The following is a 23097-nucleotide window of genomic DNA, read 5'->3' on the forward strand; positions in this document are numbered from 1 at the left end:
AGACCTTTCTGGAAAAAGTTTTTCTTCTTACCTGGCATAGCATCAAAATCTTTATCAGAAGCAGAAACACTAGCTGCTCTGCAATGGTTGACTTCCCCTTGGGCATGAAGGGATCAGGTATGCACACTGATTAGCACAATCCAGTCATTAACATGTGATTATGTGGGCTGCATATTGAACACCTGCCAAAATCTAAGACTCCCATACTCTGCTGTATCCACGCAAAGATTTGTATTTCTTCTGTATCTTGACAGTTCAAGGAAAATCAGACCCTGACATCTTTTCTGTCACTATAATCAAACTGTGTGTATAGTATATCTTCAAGGTACTGGGCTATGTCATGCTCAGCTCACTTTGCTCTTTCAGTCTGTATAAGCTCCAGTGGTTGGGCTTGGAGAAACTGACTAGAGCTTGAATCTCATCTGAACATTCTCACTGATGTCACTTGTCATTTGCACATCTCTACCCATTCATGGGTATTGTCTTTTGGGGGATTCAGTCACCTTCTCCTAATTTTTTCAGTTTTACATGACCCCCGCCCCCATGAACAGGGTTCGTTTTCTGAGTGCTGCGGGTGCACTGCTGCCCTTCCCTATGTTGCTGGCTCAGGGCATAGTGTGTCTGGGAGCCTGTAGCATTTCTAGAGAACGTAAGTTGTGCTATGATGATTATTTAAGGCGAGATTTGATCGCAGCACAAACTGTGGTGTAATCTGGCACAGAACAAACCACTTGAACAGAATGATTCTCAGGTTTTTTTTTTTTTTTTTTGATAGATTAACATCTGAATGTAGAGGACTTTTTACTTTTGAAATAATCCTATTAGAATGTGTTGTCTTTAAGCAGTGTGAGATTACTTCAGGACACCAATGATTTTCTGCTTCACATCGAACTTCACAGGTTTGCTCTGGTCTGCAGGTGGTTTGGGACCATGCATACATTCCTTCAGAATTCTGTATCCCTTCTTGCCTGGCTTTGGGTAAATCACCAGAATGAAAACAATAACTGGAATAACGAAACCTGCACACTTGTGACATTGTCAGCAATGTGCTATAGAGAGGAGGGTATAAAGTGATTTTCAGGATTACTTGGAACTTTTTTGGGGGATGATTTCAACTTTCCAGGCCCTTTAGACTGATGGGATGAGATGCAGAGGACAGTAGTGGTCATACCCCATACCCTGCTTTGTAACCACAAGCCAGGGCTGTTTGCATCCCTCAGAGTCTCTCTTCTCTAATTCTAGGAGAGCTGTTTTTCAGGAAAGCAAGTGAATCCCACCTGCACCGTTCAGAGGCGAGACTGAAAGGCTCTGATGAGGACTCAAACCTTCTGCATGGAGCAGAGGAGACCTCACCCTGCTCTCTCCACAAACACCCAATCTTCATTAAACAAGCCTTCAGTAAATGTGCCTTAATCACCTTAATATGCAGATTCTCCCACCGTTTGATTGTCCTTCTCAATTAAAAGTTTCCTTGTTTCCCAAGAGAAGTGTAACCTTTTAAAAGAACAATTCTAAGCTATTTTCCCTTTTGTTAACATAGCCTTCTATGAGATAACACTTTTTTTTATAATATTAAACTTTTAATTATTTTTATTTTTGTGCTACTATATTCCCATGACCCCTAGGCATTATTTTTCTAGGTGTTACAAATTGAATTCAATAATATATCTTTGTGTAAACTATATTCTTTGATCCCAAGTATAAATTATAAACCTTCACTAATAAAATTTTACAATCAGTTTGAAATTAGAAATGAATATTTGTGCATTTCATTTATCTTCTTTATATTTAATTTGCACCCGAGAAAATGAAAAACCTTGTTTAGCAAAATAATTGGGAATTATTTTGTAAACTTTTGTTTTCATGATAATTTAACTCCAAGTTGTTTCCACCACCACTGTGTTGAGAGAGTAGCTTGAATACAATGTTTTCAAATTCATCAAGTTTCTGATAGGAATTGCGCCCTTCCATTCACAGATAGATTGTGGTTTACAGAAGAGACTCATTGACTTGAAATATCAACGAAGTGGAAAAGGAAGAATTAGAACATTTTGATGATAATTATTTTTATTTTCGAATGTGTGTGTGTGTGTGTCTGTCTGTGTGTCTATGTAATTACTGAGAAGTAGCTAGGATTAAGCAAACTGAGGACAATCATTACTTTTCTGCCAAATGAAGACCCCACAGGCATGTTTTCTGTCTACAGGTATTTTGACTTATGCATATTTATTTTTGTACAGAATTCTTCAGGTAATTCCTTCTTGTCTCCATAAAGAGATTGAGAGAACTTTTGCACTTGAATTTATTGTTAATATTTGGCCTTCCACTGCTTTATTTTGTGCATTTTAGTTTTTGGTGACACCTCTTTTTATTTGCACAAAACTGTTATGTTTTGCTTATAATTTGAATATAATGGTTTTGGCTGTTGTTCTCTTTAAAAAGACAAAATAGGTTTAAGGAATGCATCTTAGTTTTTGTTTTTTGGAAGTTTCCTCTCAGAAAGTACGGGCTGGCTATGTGACTGTCGAGTAAGTTCAGATGAAAGTTTGTTGCCTGAGGTGGGGAAAGTTACTAGGGGACCTGATGGACAAGTTAGACTGCCTACTGCTTTGTGTCAATGCTGAGACACCAAGTGCCTCATTTTCCCCTTTTCTGCAATCAGAGACAAGTAGGTAATACATGGATGGATGGATAGATGGATGGATGGATGGATGGATGGAGGGATGGAAGGATGGATGGATAGATGGAGGTTTTGCAACACTCTATCCTCTGGAAATAATTTTTAGTCTGTTCATATTTTGTCTAGTTATAAAAACTGAAATAAAAATGCTAGTGATATTACATATGTTTTCTTAGATTAACATGAGTTTCCTATTAAGTTCATCATAGGTATTTGATGTATTAGAAAGTCTGTTGCTCTCCTTGTGGAGCTCCTGTCCTCTCCAAGTCTTACTATCTTCCCCTTTTTTCATATGATTCCCTGCACTCTTCCCAAAGTTTGGTTATGGGTCTCAGTATCTGGGCACAGGGGTCTTCTCTGAGACTGATACTCCAACTGAGGACCATTCCTGGGTATAACCTAGAACCCCTGCTCACATGTAGCCCATGGTAGCTCAATATCCAAGTGAGTTCCCTAGTAAGGGGAACAGGGACTGTTTCTGACATGAACTCAGTGGCTGGCTCTTTGACCTCCATCCCCCCAAGGGAGGAACAGCCTTGCTAGGCCACCGAGGAAGACATTGCAGCCAGTCCTGGTGAGACCTGAGAAGCTAGGGTCAGATGGAAGGGGAGGAGGACCTCCCCTATCAGTGGACTTAGAAAGGGGCACGGAGGAGATGATGCAGGGAGGGTGGGATTGGGAGGGATTGAGGGAAGGGGATACAGCTGGGATACAAAGTGAATAAACTGTAATTAATATAAAAATAAAAATTTAACTTAAAAAAAAGAAAGTCATTTGAAGACTTTTTCAGCAAAATCCTCAAAATTGGAACCTGTACTAGACAGAATCCAATGAGGAGATATTTTTGGGCTGAGAGAAGCCTTGAGGGCTAGCTCAGTCTGTACAGTGTATAAAGTGATCTGTACTGTCTTACTGTCTTTCTTCCCTTGACTAGCTTGGCCTTGATAGGATTTCACAGTTTGTAGAAAAGCATCTCTATTAAGGTACAAATGGATCTGTCAAGCCCTAATATGGGATCTGCTACCTTTGAATGTTCAGATAGGTAAGGTCTGAAGAACCTTCGTGTTTTGTCTAATTTTAGGCACACCAGTTGTCTTGCTGGTTATAACAACCACAGTGATAACACATGGTTATTTTTACTAAGCACTCCAGTGTCTCTCAGTTAAGGATGAGAGAAAAACATCTGTACAGAGCAGATCAGAGTTGACATTAGAGAAAACACCTAGCTTTGAGAAAAACTATGGAATCTTGGGCCTCTCAACATAGTATACCCATGATCTGTATGAACTTGTGCAACATTTCCAACTTCTGCATAATTCTCCCCACACCCAGTGCCTCAGATTGTCAAGAAAGGGAGAAAAAAAGAAAAAGGATTTTTTTTTCTCTGTTCCATGGAGCTGTTTTCCTTGGGGTGACTGGGAGGGAACATGTCAGAAGAAGGTTGCTACCTTACAAAAAGCCTGTGCTCTTATCTCTGCCACTGATTAGTCATGTAATCTTGGGAAAGCTTAACTCTTGACTTGAATTTCTTCATCTTAAAATGAAGGATTTGAACTGCAATTGCCAGGTCTCCTACCACTTGTAACTTCCTGGCTTCAGAGTTGAAATGGTTTGAGCTGGTTCAGCCTAGCAGCATTGTTAGCACCCAGTAATGTACCAGGTGAGTGACTTCCTGAGATGGTAGGCACATGAGTAAGCCAAGAGCTGAACCTTGATATTAGAACCTTCTGGATTGGCCTCTGAGGAGTTCACCATTAGACATCCCTGCCTGAAAATGCTTACAGTCTACTACTCAAAAATGACCAAGTATTACTATCGATGAGGCTTCCTGGCATGGCACTAGAACTTAAAAACATGACACCTCTAAGGCAGTGTTGATAGGATGACTTAATTCTTGTGCAGTCAATAATCACTTCTTTTTAGGAGAGAGAGAAAGCGAGCTGGCATATACTTCAGGGAGACTGAACAGAATGGTCGAACTGTCTACTTTTTACTTTGAATTTATTCTTGTTTTGAGAGAGGGTCTTTCTAGGTAGCCCTAGCTGGCTTGTAACTCACTATGTAAGCCAGGCTGGCCTCAAACTTAATGGAGATCCACCTTCTTCTGCCTTCGGAGTGCTGGAAGTAAAGGTGTGTACCACCTCCTATCTGCTTATAAACTGTATCTTTATGAATAAGAAATGAGGGAAGCTCAAACATTTCCCCAGTTTTGGAAAACAAAAAGGTAGACAGGTGCTATGGTAGCCAAGTGTTTGTGTTCAGAGCACTTCAATCTGAAATTTTCCATGGTATAGCTTTACAAATTGAAATAGAGTTCATTTCCTATAAAGAGAGATTCTTGTCAACTCCCCATGGATGGAATAGAATGCTGTTGGAGATGGTGAACCCTTTATGAAGAGGGAGGTATCTGCAGAGAAGCCACACAGTTGGTTGTCAGAGCTTCTCACCACTGCCACCACCACTGGTGCCTCTGTCACTCAGTCAGCGCTTAGAAAATTGGCACAGGTTCGAGGCTTATGTTTAGTCAAGCATTTAATAACAATTCAATGCGGTCGATTCTTTATTGGTTGCTACTATTGCTTCTACTTTAGAGAGAAGGAAATTAAAGCTAAAAGAGTTTAAGTTGTCTGAGCTTGAGGGAATGAAAGGTGGAAAAGCTGAGAGATAGACTAGAAAAACCTGGCCCCGCTGCCGGCACCTTAGTTAAGGAGTTTATTATTCCATATTCTGCACAGGGATCCATGTGCTAGCTGCGACTGGAGAACTATGATTTTAAGGACATTAGTATGAAAGGGTGATTGTACTGTGACAACACAAGGTGTTCCTATGAACTTGTCTCCACAGTTTGGACTTCAAGGTTCCTTCCTTCCTTTCTTTTGTTTGTATATTTGCAGGTAGTCAATATACTAACTTTGATTTGTTACATGTCATGATAATGAGGCAGTTTAGAAAAGCTTTGGGTTATGATTCTTGTGTTAAGACATTTAATCTTCAACACGTTAAAGAAATTAGATTTCCTTTGTGGCAAGAAGGAATTAGAGCCTAAAGCAGGCAACTCTTCCCCAACACTACGACAGTAAACTGGTAGTGGAAGGCCTCTACTATAGGGCAACCAGTAGGTGGGTTTTGGTTCACCAGAAAACATTTTAAAGTGATAGTCTGAAATCACCGATAAACTTGTATTTTTCCCCACAGGATGTTGTAAGTCTACACTGTATCATTTATGAACAAACAAGTTTTTCTTACGTAAACTGTATCTTTAGGAAGGGCATATTATAGTGAGGATAAAGCTGTGCGTGGAAAGGCAACACCTAAGCATGGTGCACATACAGCATGTACACAGGCCACTGATGCACATGGGATATGAAGATACTTTCAACTTATGCAGCACAACTTGCACATCCCATTGGAACTAAACTAGACAGAAGCAGGGTCCACAAGAGCTCGAGGCTGCGGTGGGGACGCTCCCCCTTAGCAGAGGAGATTGACCCTGACATGCTTGCAAAGCAAACACAACTTTTAGTTTCTTTTTAGTATGTCAATTATTAGTTGATATTTCATTGTTTTTAACATCTTTGTAGATACTGAATCGCCATAATTCTTTCTGGAATTTCCAGAAATACACTGTAGTTGAATAAATTGGGTTGATTATTGGTTTGGGCTTTCTCAAATGACTTGGGGTATGTGCTGAGTATAGTCACTATATATTGAGTGGAATCAGAATTCAAAAACATATTTACAATTTAGAATCTCAGTACACCTTATCTTGAATGGGGTGGCACTCACCCCAGCCCTAACACCTACCAAGAAATCTGACAGCAAACATTTCAGATGATGCCGAGAAAGACAACTCATTGCTTCTGGGAGTGCAAACTGGTCCGTTATAGGAATCAGCCATTATGGGAATCAGTTTTGGAAGCTCCTCAAAAAATTAAAAATAGAGCTATCACATGACCACAATATTTTACTCCTGGACATCTGCCTCGAGAAATGTGCCTGTGATAGAGCTATGTGCACCCCATGTTTATTGCACCTCTATTCACTATAGCAGGGGATTGGAACCAATCAAGTTGTCCATCAGAAGTTGAACTGATAATGAAATATGGTACATATATAAAACAGAATGTTATTCAACTCTAAAGAAAAACAAAATCACAAAAATTTCAGGAAAATTCATAGAATATGTAATATTGAGTGAGACCACTCAATCTCATAAAGAAAAAAACTCCATGTTCTCCCTCATACGTGAATCTTAACCTATAACACATGTATGTACATAAATAAATGTATGTGCAAATAGAGTATAACATTTAGAAAGGAGAACAAGGAAGAATAATTTTTTTTAACTTTTATTAATTACACTTTATTTCTTTTGTATCCCCCCATAAGTCCCTCCCTCCTCCCCTCCTGGTCCTACCCTCCCCCCCTTTCTGCATGCATGCCTCTCCCCAAGTCCACTGATAGGGGAGGTCCTCCTCTCCTTCTTTCTGATCTTTTTTTTTTTTCTTCTCAGTGCAGTTTATTCAGGATTCTTGAACAATCTTCTGACCCTGGGGAAAGCCAGCCCACAGCTTAAAATAGCCTCTGGGTAGCCAACCCCAGCGTGCCTCGTGGGCAATGCAGATAGGTCCACATACATGGAAGCAAGCCAGATCCTCAGCCTTAGCCAAATATGGAGTTGTTTGTGACAGAGAGCACTCACCATCCGGAAGGTGGAAGGCAGAAACCAGCTCCATCTTTAAGGCGCGGCATTCCGCAGCTCTCTACAGTTCCCCCTTTTTGTTTTAGGTGCATCAGGCAAGAGTAGAGGTCTGATCTCTGATATTAGAAATAAATTGGGACTTTGTACCGATGTTCATTTAGGTGTCATCCACCCAAAGAGCATCAGACCTGTGCGATACCTTTTTCTCAGAGGCGGGACCTGGGGCATCAACCCGCATGCAATCAGACATGCTCTTCTCTGGGTCCAAAGCGGCTGACCCTAAGTGCAGTGCTTAGCCTCGCATCCTGAGTGTAACATTTTAGCTTTTTATGGTATCCAACCATGCTTGGGGAGACTGTCCTGCTTCAATGGCTGTAAAGGCCTGAATGATCATGGCTGCATTACGCTGTTGTGAGACTCTAATCTTGCATATACACCACAGGCAAACCAAGGAGACCAACACCAGAAGGCCTGCTAACGCTCCCATGCCTGCCCATTCCTTCAGATGATTCATGGCTGCAGCAATCCATGATGATAATCCTGTGGCTAGTCCTGCGTCCACTCTGGTAGAATTTGCCGTAACAATGGCCACTCTCAGCTGCTCCATCATACTATCGAATTCTCCAGTCCAATTACCTAAAATATAGCTAGACAATTGTTTAGAGGCAGCATGGGAAAAATTCTCATATTGTATGCTAGTGACACAAAGTCCAGCATACTTCCATTGACAGCCAAGTTGAGCAATTTGCCATAGGGTATCAATTTGCTCCTGCACGAGGTCAATCCTCTGATTGAACACCATCAAGTCTCCTTTTAGTTGAGCATTAATTCCTTTTTGTACATCTAAAGCATGAGCTACATTGGCTAAAAGATTATTTAGGGTCTGAGCAGTCTGCATAGTGTGACTTAAGGCTAATGCCCTGGTGGTAGCTCCAACAGCCGCCAATGAGATGGCAGTAACAATGGCGGCTGTAATTCCAAGATCCCTTTTCTGTCTAAAGAGAGTCATTGCGTGAGGGGCATCAATGGGCACAGGCACCCAGCAAGGCATGCGAGTAACCAGGGCATACCTAAATTCACTAGCATTCCGGCATTGGGCAAAAAAGCAAGTATCATTACCACAATTACTTGGCTCTATCTGGCTAACAATGAATAAAAATGGGGGATATAAACAAACAGGTGTGGGCTTATAGGAAATATTATGAGAAGCCTTAACCCCCTCGTTGGAACATCCTGCATCAGTTTTAGAACTAGCAGTGGTGGTGTCCGAGGTCTGAGTAGGTTCAGGAGACCATTGCCCCCAGGGGTGAGGCGTGCTCCATGTAAATTGACTAACTCCATGTTTTCCTCCACTTTTGAAAGTCATTTAAGGTTCTTAAATTATCTTTTCTTTTTTTTCCTTTTTTTTTAATTGGAGAGGGAGGGTGGGATCGGGAGGGGAGGAGGGAGGGGATTATGGGGGGATGCAGAAGAATAATTTTTAAAAGATAAAAATGATCACTAATGACTTCATATATATACAGTGTGGTTCCTGTAAATCCTTTTAATTATCTACCTAGCTATAACACATTTTCACTGCAAAATAATGGGCAGTGCAGGAATGGACACTGTCTGCCTGTGATCCTGTGAGGGGAGTTACCATAATGTGAAATCTTAACTGTTTTAATTGACTATTTCTGTAGGCTTTTGTTCTCCACGGTGTGAAACCAAGTGTCTTTTACTCTTTAAACAAGTTTAGCTATTCAGATTAAAGAACGTGAAGATTTTAGAACTGTATTTAATAACAGCAGTTTAAAAACTCTGAGACTACCTAGGAATTCTGATTTATTTTTCCTGGATCTCAAAGAATAACACACCATGAATTTGAAAACACTGAGACACTTGTTTTTCCTTTTTCACTGTAAGTTATAATTCTAAATTGTACCATTGATAATGAATAACCACACCTTTTTCATTTAAATAAACATTATCCTTAGGGAGGGTGGGCTAGAGTGAGGACAAAGCTGTGACTAGAAAAGATGTACTTAACAAGGACATCAGGGCCTGGGGATGTAGTTGGGTTGGAGGAGTGCTTGTCTAGCATTCAAGCCTGGGTCCAGAACCACATGAAACAGGCATGCTGTTACATATCAGCATTCTCAGCACTCAGGAGGTGGAGGCAGGGGAAGCAGAAGTGCAAGGTCATCTTTGACTACATTGTAAGCAGCAGGACAGTCTAGGATACATGCAGCCACATTTCAAAAGAAAAATAAATAGAAAAGCACATCAAACTGACAGTATACAATGCACAAAAATGGATAAATTTCATTTACTTTTTCTTATGTGCTCAAGGAAGGGTAAGAGAGGCCAGTACTTTGTCCTGATAGGTTGGACATCTAGTCACAGAGGATATTGATGCAGTGACACAGGCCATTTTCCAAGCCTTTCTCTCAGCAGCAGTGACCTCCACCTGTTGATGGGTCTCCACTCCACTCCATGGGCAAAATCCCACGCCTGACCTGTGCTCTCCAGATCCCAGCTCTGGGCACCACGTCTGACACTTGCAGCACTCCTCTGTGTACTGCTGCCCATCCACATTCCTCGCCCAGGCGTGGCAGCAGCCCAGCTGACTCAGGGCCTTCTACCCGGGAGGAGATAGTTCACTTGTGTGTAGGATAAACGCCCACTGATAACTTTCCTAGAGAAAATCTAATTGCTAAGGTTTCTAGGGCTTTGTGAGGAGCCAGTACTTAGTGGATTCAGCTTGGGGAAAAAAGGGGGGGGGGAATAATATAGTTTAAGCTCATTGCTCCACTCCGATGAATTAGTATGAATAAAATCTTAAAAATGGTGACAGTGGCAATCATGACAAAATTCAGAAGACACAAGTGACACAAAGCACATGGACAAAGGACATTTGGATTAAGTAATAAAGAGTTCCTGAGTAGTTAATAGTGGTGCCATATGAAATGCTCTGTAAGTGATTCACTTCTCACAGCAACCTTTTGAGGATATAATTATAGCTCAGTCCTATAAAAAGGTAGGGTGTAACTTCCATCCTCTGGACTGTGGGCAAGGCCTATGACTCAAATACTGAATGGAAAGCTGTGACTGACTGACACGGTGTAGGCAACAGCCTTCATCCGACTCTCTCCCCGACCAGCCAGGTCAGGGAGCAAACACAGTATGGATAAGGTACACAAAAAGAGAGGAGAGAATGTGTCTATGAAACCACCAACCCAGAGTCCTTGAAGCATTTCTGGTCAGGTACTGCATCTCTAAGCAAGTCTCTAATGTGAACCGGCCATTACACAGTCGTAACGCTACTTCCCAAGAGACCTTGAGACAGAACCAAGCAGTTCTGAATGTTGTTATAGGTTCTTACGTTTGGGAGGATTTGTTATGTAACAACATGCAAGTACTACAAACTTCTATTTGCTACTTCTTGGGTTAGATTAATATAAAAAACACAACTGCAACCTTTTATTGGGAGAAATATCCCTGGAGGTAGATGTATGGAAACAGAAAGGTTCACAAGGTGGACTTGTTTAGAATTATAGCATTATATTGTTGAGGTGAATGCTTTATAGGTGTGGGGGCAGAAAAAGCATTTGGTGTTTGGAGTCAGAAAACCTGCATTTAGGTATTTGCCTGCCAGCCCCACCCACTTGGCATGGTAGAGATACCCTACTGAGGGCTGGCTTGCTTCACACTCAAAATGAAGTTTATGAATTCAGTATTTAGTGCTAGTGGAGTATGTTTGAGGACATATAGAGATTAGAGTGATAAGGGATACGGGAATTGTATCAAATGAGAAATGAGAGGGGAAAGGTAGACAGAGTACACTTAGATACCAACTATTAAATTAGTCTCTTAAGATATTTCAACAACTTTAATTTGGAAGAGAACATAAATTGATGTTGCATACTTTTGGAGGGCAAGAAGGAAATGATGTAACAGAGTCAGGCCATTCAGCTGCTATAAAAAAAAATGTTCCTGATGAAATAACTCATAAACAATAGAAATCTATTGATGCTGCACAGTTCTGAAGGCAGGCACCATGGTTTGGATGGATGTCCCCAGTGTCCATGTTTTAAGGCTTGACTCTTCTAGCATGAGCTGATATTGTGAGGGGTTAGGAAGTGGAATCTAGTGGGAGATTTTACCTATTGGAGTTGTGCACTTGAAGAGGATTGTGGGATACTGATGTTGGTCTGTCCCTCTCTCCCCCCTTCCCATTTTCTCTTTGTCTTGATCATGATATGTACCACAGGCCCAAAGTAGGATTGGTATTCTTAGATCATAGACCAAAACCACTAAAGCTATAAGGCAAAATGAAACTCTCTCCTTTTTAAGTTGATTTATCTCAGGAATGTGTTACTATAATAGAAAACTAACTAAGGCAGGCAGAAAGCCTAAGATCAAGGCACTGGCAGTTCCAGTCTCATGAGACCTTCTTCAGCCTCAAGATGGTTAGAGGGTGTATGTTACTGTACCTTCCAGGGAGAGAGGGCCAATTAGTAACGCCCTTACTGTTGAAAGGGAAGGATGATAAAAAGGGCCTCACTAAGTTGCCACCAGGCTTTCTGGATCACAAATTTCGTCTTTACAAGGACTTTACCCCATCAGAAATTAATCTCCTCAAGACCCTACCTCGTAATGCCATGTTTAGGTCATAGATTCTAATTTAGGGGTTTTGGAGAGTACATATATACATATATGCATATGTGTGTATGATAGAAGCAAGGATATAAATTTTATAAAGTTCATAAACATTATCTTATAAATCCTTATATTTAGTATGCAGTATTATTTGAAATTCTTCAATTGCAGATGGAAGTGGCTCCTACTCTCTGGTTTGGTTTGGAGAAACCATAACAAGGGGACTCTGAAGATCTTCCAGCAGGCCAGGCTTTAGGCTCATAAATGAAGATGTTCAACTCCAGAGTAACTTTTGTTTTTCTATATTACAGAAGTAATGTGTTCATTGCTGGAAAATTAGAAGACCAAATAATTAAAAATATAAATTAAGACCTCTAATAATCTTACCGTTATTTCAAAATCATCATAAATATTTAAAAATATATTTTCCTAATGTAAGAGAGGAGGGGTAGACACTAACCTTTGTGCACATGTAGAATTAATCACTTTTGTCCTCTTAATGTTGTGGTATATTCTTTTTGTATTATTTAGTATTTTGCTTGTGAATAGTTTTTTTTGCCACAATATTTTTAATATCCCTATTCAACTTTGAAAAATATATTTGTTTTCTGATTAAAAATACTATTTATGTAAAATATTTTCAATAAAGAATCTTAAAAAGAAAATAATATTCCAACAATTGGCACCATCAGTATTTTGTTTGTTGGATATTTTGAGCTCTAAATGTGCATATTTTTCTTAAAATAGGTATATTGAAGATTTTTATACCAACCTATTTTCTCATTCATAGTGCATTGTGAATATTTGCATGTGATTAAACGTCCTGCAGAACTATGATTTTCAGTGGTTTTAAAGTACTGCATCATGTGTATAAAGCCACAATGCTCTCAAGCTGTCCCTACAATCACGAATCGAGATTGCTCAGTTATTCTCCATCATAAATACTATGTTCATCCAAGCCAGAAGAGGTTTGATGGCTTTGTAGAATTCTATTTTGTAGCTGTATCACTGACCACTTATTTTTAAGTCTATCTCTTCTAAGTATTTTGTTTATACACTCATGTAGTTGTTAAAGAAATCTTCCCTCAGTCTTAATTTTTAGTTCTTTGGAAATACTTGGAGAGTGTTGTTGGAAGTTCATCAGTCTGCAGTTTCTATTATGTAACTCCAAGAATTAAAATTCAATTATAAATGACATTCCAAATAATAAAGAATTAGCTATTACAGTGTGTTTTTAAGGGCTGAGTTGTGTGTTTGGTACATTCTTCAAGGTGTGATCCCGGCAGCAGCTGATTGGTGATGTGCCCATGTGGGCCAGGGAGGGTTTCAAGGGTGAAGTGTAGGTTGACAGAAAGCTTAGATTTCCAGTCAAGGAAGACACAGGTCATTCTATGGAAGGTGGTGAGACATTCAGAAGCATAGATTGGAGTAATTCAAATTCCTTTGAGAACTACCACTCAGCAGTCAATTTGGGCTAACAATTCTGGAAAATCTGAGCAATTAAAATAATATCTTGTGTTTAAAAATATTTACTTGTCTGTACCCTCAGCCACTAGGAAACATTTTCATTGAAATTCTTGATTAGTGAAAATGGCCTTCTCTTTTCTGGAGCTTCTGATTTTTTTTTTTTTTCATTACTCTGGATTTCTCAGTGATCTGCATCGTTTCATGTGTTTAATTGATTCACACTGATGTACTCTTTACACAATCTAAATTTGTACATCTTAGTCTTGTATTGGCACAGGAATTCTTTTAAAAGATATTATCATTTTCTGTTACTATTACTTTTGGTAGGACATTGAGGTGAGGGCTGAAAGGGTACACATCTATTTCTATTGAATATGACAGTGGCTTACTTGCTGAGTTCCTCATTCCTGGCTTTTGGTGATGTTCCTGTGATCATTCATGTGATTTAGTAATTGTTTTCCAAAGAAAGATCAAAAGAAGGGGAGTCATCTCCTGTCTTGTTATTTATTAAAAAACAAAACAAAACAAAACTCAACTCCCTACATTTATTTTGTCTTTTTTTTTTATATATCCGCATTGCAATATTAAGGCCAAGTACAATGTAAAACTTTAAGAAATTGTTTTTGTGGTGTATGTGTGTGTGTGTGTGTGTGTGTGTGTGTGTGTGTGTGCGCGCGCGTGCATCCTTGCATAGGCCAGGATTAATCCTGGGTATTTTCTCCATCCCTCTCCATCTCTATTTCCAGACAGGTCTATAGCTCACTCATTTGTGTAACATTGTTGGCCAGTCGGTTCCAGGGATTGGCTTGCCTCTGCTTCCCTAGAAGCTGGACTGTAAGTTTACAATACCATGCCCAGCTTTTATGTCAGAGCTGAGGACCTGAGTTCAGGTCTTTATGTTTGCATGGCAAACACTCTGTCGACTGAACCAGCTCTCCAGTCCTCACATGCGTTTATTCTATTATCTTCTTAGGGGGCAATATTTCCTACAGGAAGGTCAGGACCTCTGTCTCAGATGTTGTGTGGAGGCCACAGCTGCTGAAGTTCATGAGTGGTGGCCCTGTCATATCCAGGACAGACCCTTGCAGCGGTTCTCCCAGGTTCTGGCTCTTACAGCCCTTCCACACTCTCTTCTATGATCGTTTCTGAGTCTTCCTGGGAGGAGCCCCGGTATGATCTCTCTCTATCTCTCTTTCTCTCTCCCTCCCTCTCTCATTTGGGGGTTCTTCCATCCATGAGACAAATATGTAAAAGCGACATTGATTACTTGTCAGTTTTACTCAAATGAATCAGGGGAGATCTCTGTTCACGAAAATCCCAGTGTTTATTATACTTTATAAAGTTTAGGTGTGATAAGCACACCCTCTTTCCATGTTTCCAAAGGCCAGTTTAAATGGATTTGTTACAACTTTAGCCTCTCATGATTTTACTCGTGCCTGTGTTGGTGCTTTGGTAACATTATTACAAGTAGTTCTTGTGGATTTCCTGAGAAAAATCATGGCTTCGCGGCCTCATGTTCTATACTTGGTAGTGTAGAGGCACTTTGTACAGATTATGGGACAAAGGACAGTATAGGTCATCACTGAAGTAAAAGGGCCCATAGTTATTGTCTTTTGTATAGGATGGCAGTAATCATATTCCCATGACCATTAAATAAAGAACACAGTCTAACAGACAAGTGATATGATAAGTAGCTCACAGGACTGCTGAACTTGAGCCTGAGGAACAAATGGCATTCCATGCATGGAATACTAGTCTGTAGTGCCTCTTCAGGACCCTTCAGCCTCTATCTGACAGCAATGAGAAGACCTCCATTCTGGTCAGTGGAGTCACTTTAGGTGAGCATGTCTCTGTGCCACTGTTTTTGTCATTCAGCTCTTCTTAGCTTGTGCCGGGGCTTTAATTTTTATTTTTAGGCTATATGAGCATACTTCGCATCTGAAGAAAAGTGAAGGATGAAGGATCTAGTGAATATTATTTATTCACCAATACCACAGTCACAGTGGCACCAGCAACTATGTTTCTTGGGGTCTTGTTTGCACAAAGTGAAGAATGAACCCAGCATCCTAAGTATAAGGAGTATAAGGAGTCCCAGGCATAGCAGGCAGCTCACAGAGGGGAGTCTCTGCCTCTCTCCACAGAATGCTTGTAAGTGTTAGCTGGGATGTGGTGTCTTCCATGGGTGACTGAGGTGCTCTAGGTGCACAATAAGGAACTCTAAACCACGTCTCACCCATTTACTTTGTCCTTGATTATTTCAGCTTGCAGCTATTGCACACCCCCCCTTGAGCATTGTGTTTGCGATAATATGAAGGTAGGGAGCTGAAGACTCATGTCTTCCTCTTTTAAGTAGCATAGTTTTATTAAAATTCATACCATGCAGCTTATCCATTTAACACAGACCATTCAGTAGATTGTCAGGTACTCATAGTATTTAACTTAATCCCAGGGTCATATCAATGACTTTGCTTTATAATCCCTCTAGTCCCAGTCCTGTATCTGTCCCTTCCTTCAGGACCTCACCTCAGATCTGGGGGCTTGGCGCCATGCCCAGAGACAGAAGTAGATGAAGTGCTACATCATCCTATGGTCTCAACAACCTTGAAAAAATAGTGTTTCTTTTACATTATGAACAGTGACAATAGTACTATTTAGCATAGCCAGTGTTTCATTTAATGCATATGCAATTCCACTGTTTTAACTCTCATGCCTCCCCATCCCCCCATCCCAGTACCAACTCTGTCTCACTAGCCTCCCATTTCTTCCTGTACTAATTTATTTCTGCTATATGTTCTTGGAGGCCAAACCTGGTATCTTTTGTAGGCCAGGGAAGTGTTCTGCCTCTGACTCAGCCTTAGTCCTCCTTCACTCAAGCTGGCTGGGCTGCCTTTGGAAGGAAAGAGATTGGGAGCCATTAGGATTCTGAAGTTTTTGAAGACCAGACATTTCACAGTTTTCCTGTCTCTAATCAGGAAAAGAACAGTTTTGTTCAGATACGGCATACAGAGGGTGACAGTCATGTAACATTTGCCTCTAACCCTTGCTTCTGAATTTATTATTATCATTATTTTATTTTAAATTATGTGTATGTGTGGGTTTGCGACTGTAAACATGTGAATACAGGTGCCCACAGAGGCCAGAGACATCAAGTGCCCTGGAGCTGGAATTGTAGAACTGTGAAATGAACCATGTGGGTACTGGGAACTGAACTCTGGTCCTCTCCAAAGGCAGCATGCACTTTTAACAGCTGAACCATTTCTCTATCCCTGAATCTTCAGTTCTGATCTAGAGATAGAAAACCATTTCCATTTCAAAAAGCTTTCATATGGCGTTTGTATTTTAACGTAATATTTGCTCCTCTCTGCAGCTGATAGATGGGCTTCCTAGTAGTTAGCAAACTTTTGTATACTGTGAAGTAATTCCTGTGCAAACATTTCCGCAATGAGCATTTTATTTTTGTTAAACACAGTTTTGAAATGTCTTGTGAGAGGCGTGCTGTGGCGTGGTGAGCGTCAGGGGCAGGGCTGAGGAATGAACAGGGGCTTCGGTGACTATAGACACGTGTGCAGCCTGAAACAAGGAACTCCTACAAACACTGGCATGTGAAATATTCAGATCTCTGCTCTACAGCATAGGTTTAGACATTTTATGTAAGTTTTAGTGAGTAGTGAATGTTGGACATTGAAACTAACTTCCAGTGTTTCTAAAGGGAAAAAAACTTTTTTTGGCATGCGCACATATGTGTCTGTTTATACATATTTTGGTCTCTGAGAAGGGTATTGCTGATAAAAAGACCCAGTTGGGTAGAAAAACCTCACCAATTCTAAACCTGGTTCAATGAAACTGGATGCTCATAAACTCAGAGCATGAGTGAATGAGAAGCCAAAGTGTCCAGTTTTGTTTTATTACCTCAAAAATGAAGCAGCTTGAATCTGGGATTTGAGTTTAGTTCCTTTGGTAATTAACGGCTACTTTAAAGTTCAGGATTGCTTATCAGACATGCTGTTTAGTTTGTCTCACTGCATGAGTTACTTTATTTTGCTAACATAACTTATTTGATTTGGTGACTATCCTTCAGCAGTTAGGTTTTTTGGTTTTCTTTTGTTTCTTTCTTTTTATTATTTTGTAGTGGCTTTAAAGGAAACTTACATATTAATGACTTTTTTTGCAATCTCATTTTATTTTTCTAGGAGTCAGAAAATAATAAGTTATGCTCCCTATATTCCTTCCGCAATACGTCTACCTCACCACATAAGCCTGACGAAGGGAGTCGGGATCGCGAGATAATGAACAGTGTTACTTTTGGAACCCCGGAACGCCGCAAAGGGAGCCTTGCTGATGTGGTGGACACGCTGAAGCAGAAGAAGCTGGAGGAGATGACTCGGACGGAACAAGAGGGTATGTGGACTTCCCTTCTGCGCTTTTCTTCCGGCCATAGCAGAATGACTGGGATCCCAAGGGCCAGAGTGCCTACGTGCTGCCAGCTAGGAATAGTAGTCACTCAGAGGTTACTATGGTGACAGCTGACTGAAGTCCATTAGGAGTGCTAAGCAGATAGCCCCAGTTTTCTCAAAACCAGTGCATTTTGTTTATTTCTTACAACAATACCCCAAGGATTAGAACTGACCTTAGCCGCCACCCTGGATGAAGATAGCAAGTGAATATTTCTAACTACAATTTTAGTGTTTTTTTTTTTTCTTGTTTCCTTTTGGCAGATAATTTTTATGATCATATGTCCCATTTTAAAATGAAGTAAACTGTTTTCTAAAATATTTCTCTTCCATTTTATGACTGTTACACATTTAAAATTTTATGCTCACCCCTGAATGTTGGAGTAGGGAGGAGAGCTGCCGATGCTCTCTAAGGGCCAGATGTGGTGCCTGCCACAGCCTCCTGCGCTCACCTTCTCTCCATAGGACTCTCCAGCGGACAATGTATTTAAACAAAATGCTCCATGTGGTTATCACAATAGGTGTGTGCCCGTGTTCTTTATCTGTGTGCTTTGGGCCTAACCTAGCCCTGGATTTATCACTCATAAATGAAATGTAGAACTCTGTGACACTGTAGGAAACTGGGATTTGATGAGCAGGTAGACCTCATCTAACTTAATTTTATTCTTGTAAAGACTTAAAGTTTGTCGTTAATTGATTTTTGTGGAACTCTTTCTAAAAGGTTTTGCTCATTTCTTTGTCATGTTAATCAGATCGTTGACATGCATGCAGATGCCTTTGATGACTCAGGGCTACTGTGCAGTAGCAAAGGGGTCTCACACTTATCTACCCAAGTTCACTTTCTCTAAGCCACAGAATTCAAAAGTTGCTGTGGTCCTGGTTTTTGACATGGCAACTGAAACATTTTGAAAAATAACCCAAACAATGAATATAAAAGTCTCGTATAAACTGCAAACTATGTGCATTTGAGGTGTTCCTGATGATTATCACATTTAAATGTCAGTTATTCCATGGTGCTTTAATGTGATGATGCCTCTGGAGACCGCTGGGGTGATAAGATGTTCAACTTTACATTTCTGCTCATTTACAGACCTTTGGAGTTCTTGTGTTTGCCTGATACATACATCATGTGCGTCTTTCTACACATCCATGTGTGACTATGTCCTTTTTGTCACCTATGGATGTATGTGTGTGTGCTCGTATGTACTGATTGCCTTTTCAATATTGGGTTTCAAGCCATTTATTTCTCTCTCAGTTGTCAGGAATTTCTAATATGTTTCTTCCATTCATCTTTAGATTATGGAATAAGATGATTGGTACATTCTGGTCAGTATTTAAAACATGAACATGTATGTTCTAGAGGGGCCAATGAGCAGTTATGGGTAACGCATCTGATCATTAGTGTGTGAACTCTGTGCTGACTTTTCTGCTCTTTCAGGGTTTTATTTTCTCTATGACTCCCTTCAGCAGTCTAGTGGAGCCTTTATCTCCTTTCTTAGACTTATGGTAAACTCAGAAAACAAAATACACAGACTTACAGAGAAGTGAATAAAACTCCCAAATAACTTTTGAAATGTGGTAAGGCAGAATGTGATCTTCTATTAATACAGTAAAATAAAGTTCAGGGTACGCCCCCAGCCATGCCCTTTTAGTGTAGCAGTGCTATACCTGACATCTGCAGATACTTTAACAAGTTCAATGAGATAGGGAATTGCCTGGTTTTAGTGTGATAATACTATAGCCACAATAGACTGTTACTTTCAGCCATCACTTGAGGAAAGGCAAAAATATCAGTGTGAGCTTGGCTGAGGGAAGGTTTCTGCGGATCCAGGGTTAAGAACACCGATGCTAGATGGCACACTGCTCACAATGCGTAAGGCAGCAGTCTCTAACTTCAAATAACCCGCATTCCTAGCACAAGGCGTACGACATACATTGAATAAAATCTAGTTTGAAGTCCCATAGAGACAGGCTCCGTGAAAGCTGTACAGATCAAATGTCCTGGTAGTTTACAAGGTAAGGTGATTGCTCCTGCCTAGGGAGCCACCGGAGGGTTCTATGGCAGAATGAGTCCTAACTAGTCTTAGAGAATAAAAGCATTTCTTTGGTGGAATGCACAGGAGAAACATTTCAAGCTGAGGAATAGGCATTGCACTTAAAACAGCCAGCCTTCAGGTTCTAACTTGAGGTGAATTTGCATATGGGATATTAAGATGTAAAACTAGGCTGTGTTCGGATCATGACAAGTCTTGCTGTTTTGGCTACAAAATTTGAATGCAATACTGAAAGTGATGGAGGAGCTGCTAACTGCTCTATTCCAGTAAGATAAGGAATTGGAACTTTCTTCTGTGAAAGTGAATCTGGCAATTCAGTATAGGGTGGATGGGAGCAGGGACAGGCGTTACGGACATTGTTCTAGGCTAGAGATAGGTGCCTGCTCCACGAGAAACGAGAAAAAAGGGCTGCATATGGAGACGGGATCAGGAGAGGCACTGTGAAGATGATGTGTGAGTGTGGAAACTAAGAGGATGGTCAACTCTAGTGCCGTGTTTTGTTGTTTGTTTGTTTCTTTCTTTCTTTTCTTTTTTTTAAACTCTGGGCAAATAAGAAGGGGGTGATACAATCGGTGAAAAGAAGTGAGCAAATTGGAGCAAGGCATGGTTTCTAGATTTATTGAGTTTTACAATTTTCTTTAGTTTGAATCCCATTTTTAAGTGGGATTCAATGCGCCTGACTTAGTGACTGTGTGAAGGTCAAAGGACAACTCTAAGCATCAGCCCTCACTTTGTATCCTTTCTTGTTTGTCAGTGTGTGCACCAGGCTAACTTCCCTATAACCTTCCAAGGACTGCCCCATCTCCTCTCCCATAGGCATGCTGGGATTACAGGTGTGCACTACTGTACATTACATTGCTAGCATTACACGCTGCTAGGATCCTGAACTCAGGCCTTAACACTTACAGCCAGTGCTTTACCCACTTAGCCACCTCCTCAGTCCCGAATACTAATTCCAATTGTCTTCTGGCAATGATAGAAGAGAATGTAATGGGAGAACAAAGAAATATAGAAATCTCATTAAAATTTAGGATAATTTCTGGTTCTTTAATATTTATTTTTTAATTTTATTTTTATATTAATTACATTTTATTCATTTTATGTCCCAGCTGTAGCCTCCTCCTTCATTCCCTCCTAACCCCACCCTTCTTCCCTCCTCTCCTCCCATGCCCCTCTCCAAGTCCAATGATAGGGGAGGTCTTCCTTTCCTTCCATCTGACCCTAGCCTATCAGATCTCATAAGGACTGGCTACATTGTCTTCCTCTGTGGTCTGGTAAGGCTGCTCCCCCATCAAGGGGAGGTGATCAAAGAGCCAGCCACTGAGTTCATATCAGAGACAGTCCTTGTTCCCCTTACTAGGAAACCCATGTGAAGACTGAGCTGCCATGGGCTACATCTGTGCAGGGGTTCTAGGTTATATCCATGCATGGTCCTTGGTTGGAGTATCAGTCTCAGAAAAGACCCCTGGGCCCAGAGTTCTTGGGTCTGTTGCTCTCCTTGTGGAGCTCTTGTCCCCTCCAGGTCTTTCTACCTTGCTCTTCTTTCGTAAGATTACCTGCACTCTGCCCAAAGATTAGCTATGAGCCTCAGCATCTGCTTTGATACCCTGCTGGGTAGTGTCTTTCAGTGGCCCTCTGTGGTAGGCTCCTTGTCCTGTTCCCTGTTTTCTCCCTCTTCTGATATCTGTCCCATTTGCCTTTCTGAGTGAGTATTGCTCATGTTACCCAGGGTCCTCCTTCTTGCTTAGCTTCTTTAGGTGTATACATTTTAGCATGATTATCCTATATTACATGTCCAATATCCACTTATAAGTATATACCATGTGTCTTTCTGCTTCTGGGTTTCCTCACTCAGGATGATCTTTTCTAGTTCCTGCCATTTGCCTGCAAATTTCATGATTTCCTTGTTTTTAATTGCTGAGTAGTATTCCATTGTGTAAATGTACCACAATTTCTATATCCATTCCTCAGCTGAGGGGCATCTGGGTTGTTTCCAGGTTCTTGCTATTATAAATAAAACTGCTACAAACATAGTTGAGCAAATGTCCTTGTTGTGTACTTGAGCATATTTTGGATATATGCTCAGGAGTGGTATAGTTGGATCTTGAGGAAGCACTATTCCTAATTGTCTGAGAAAGTGCCAGATTGATTTTCAAAGTGGTTGTACAAGTTTACATTCCTACCAACAATGGAGTAGGGTTCCCCTTTCTCCACATCCTCTCCAGCATGTGAGCCTTGAACTCATTAACACAGTAGACAACTACTGTGTCAATGAATAGAACACCAACAGCACAGGCTCTAAGATCGACAATCAATAAATGGGACCTCATGAAACTGAAAAGCTTCTGTAAATCAAAGGACACTGTCATCAGAACAAAACAACTACCTACAGACTGGGAAAGGATCTTCACCAACCCTGTATCTGACAGAGGGCTAACATCCAGAATATATAAAGAACTCAAGAAGTAAAAAGCAACAAATCAAGTAATCCAATTAAAAAATGGGGTACAGAGCTAAACAGAGAATTATTTATAGAGGAATATCGAATGGCAGAGAAACACTTAAAGAAATGCTCAATGTCCTTAGTCATCAGGGAAATGCAAATCAAAATGACCCTGAGATTTCACCTTATACCCATCAGAATGGCTAAGATCAAAAACTCAAGTGACATGTGCTGGAGAGGATGTGGAGAAATTTATGCTTCTAAAATGATTAGAGTATAGGTCTCAGGAAGTCAAGCATTTCATTGTGGCTCTGGCTCTTAAAGCCTTGGGTCTGGCTCCTCAGGTGGGACGTGCTAACTCATGGAGCATGTAAGAGGTTTTCACATATATCATCTGCCCGTCCCTCACTTCCACTTCATGGTTTGAGGGTCATGTTTCAGGATTAGCAGATTGACAAGCCTGTATGGATAACAGGATAAATGAAGACCTTTCTTAAGTCATTCCCAGAAAATGTTTGACTCTTTATCAAATAAAAAAATTCCATCTCTCTCATCCCTCTTGATACAGAAGCTCATCTATATGAAGGTTATCACTGTACATTTTAAACCATTGCTTACATGATAAAACAGTGACTTTCCAGGCAGATGCTTTGATCCAC

The 23097-nt window shown here is 40.5% G+C and overlaps 1 protein-coding gene across 5 annotated transcripts in view; it reads left to right on the plus strand.

The window, feature by feature from the left end:
• Sox6 (SRY-box transcription factor 6) overlaps window positions 1-23097 on the plus strand; it is a 379078-nt gene that overhangs the window by 64076 nt on the left and 291905 nt on the right. For all 5 annotated transcript variants that reach the window (XM_060366990.1, XM_060366988.1, XM_060366991.1 and 2 more), the window contains exon 3: window positions 17681-17888. In XM_060366990.1, coding sequence (XP_060222973.1) covers window positions 17681-17888 — 208 coding nt within the window. The remainder of the gene's footprint in view (window positions 1-17680; window positions 17889-23097) is intronic.

Source organism: Meriones unguiculatus, chromosome 14, assembly GCF_030254825.1.
Source record: "Meriones unguiculatus strain TT.TT164.6M chromosome 14, Bangor_MerUng_6.1, whole genome shotgun sequence".
In the NCBI taxonomy this organism is placed as follows: domain Eukaryota; kingdom Metazoa; phylum Chordata; class Mammalia; order Rodentia; family Muridae; genus Meriones; species Meriones unguiculatus.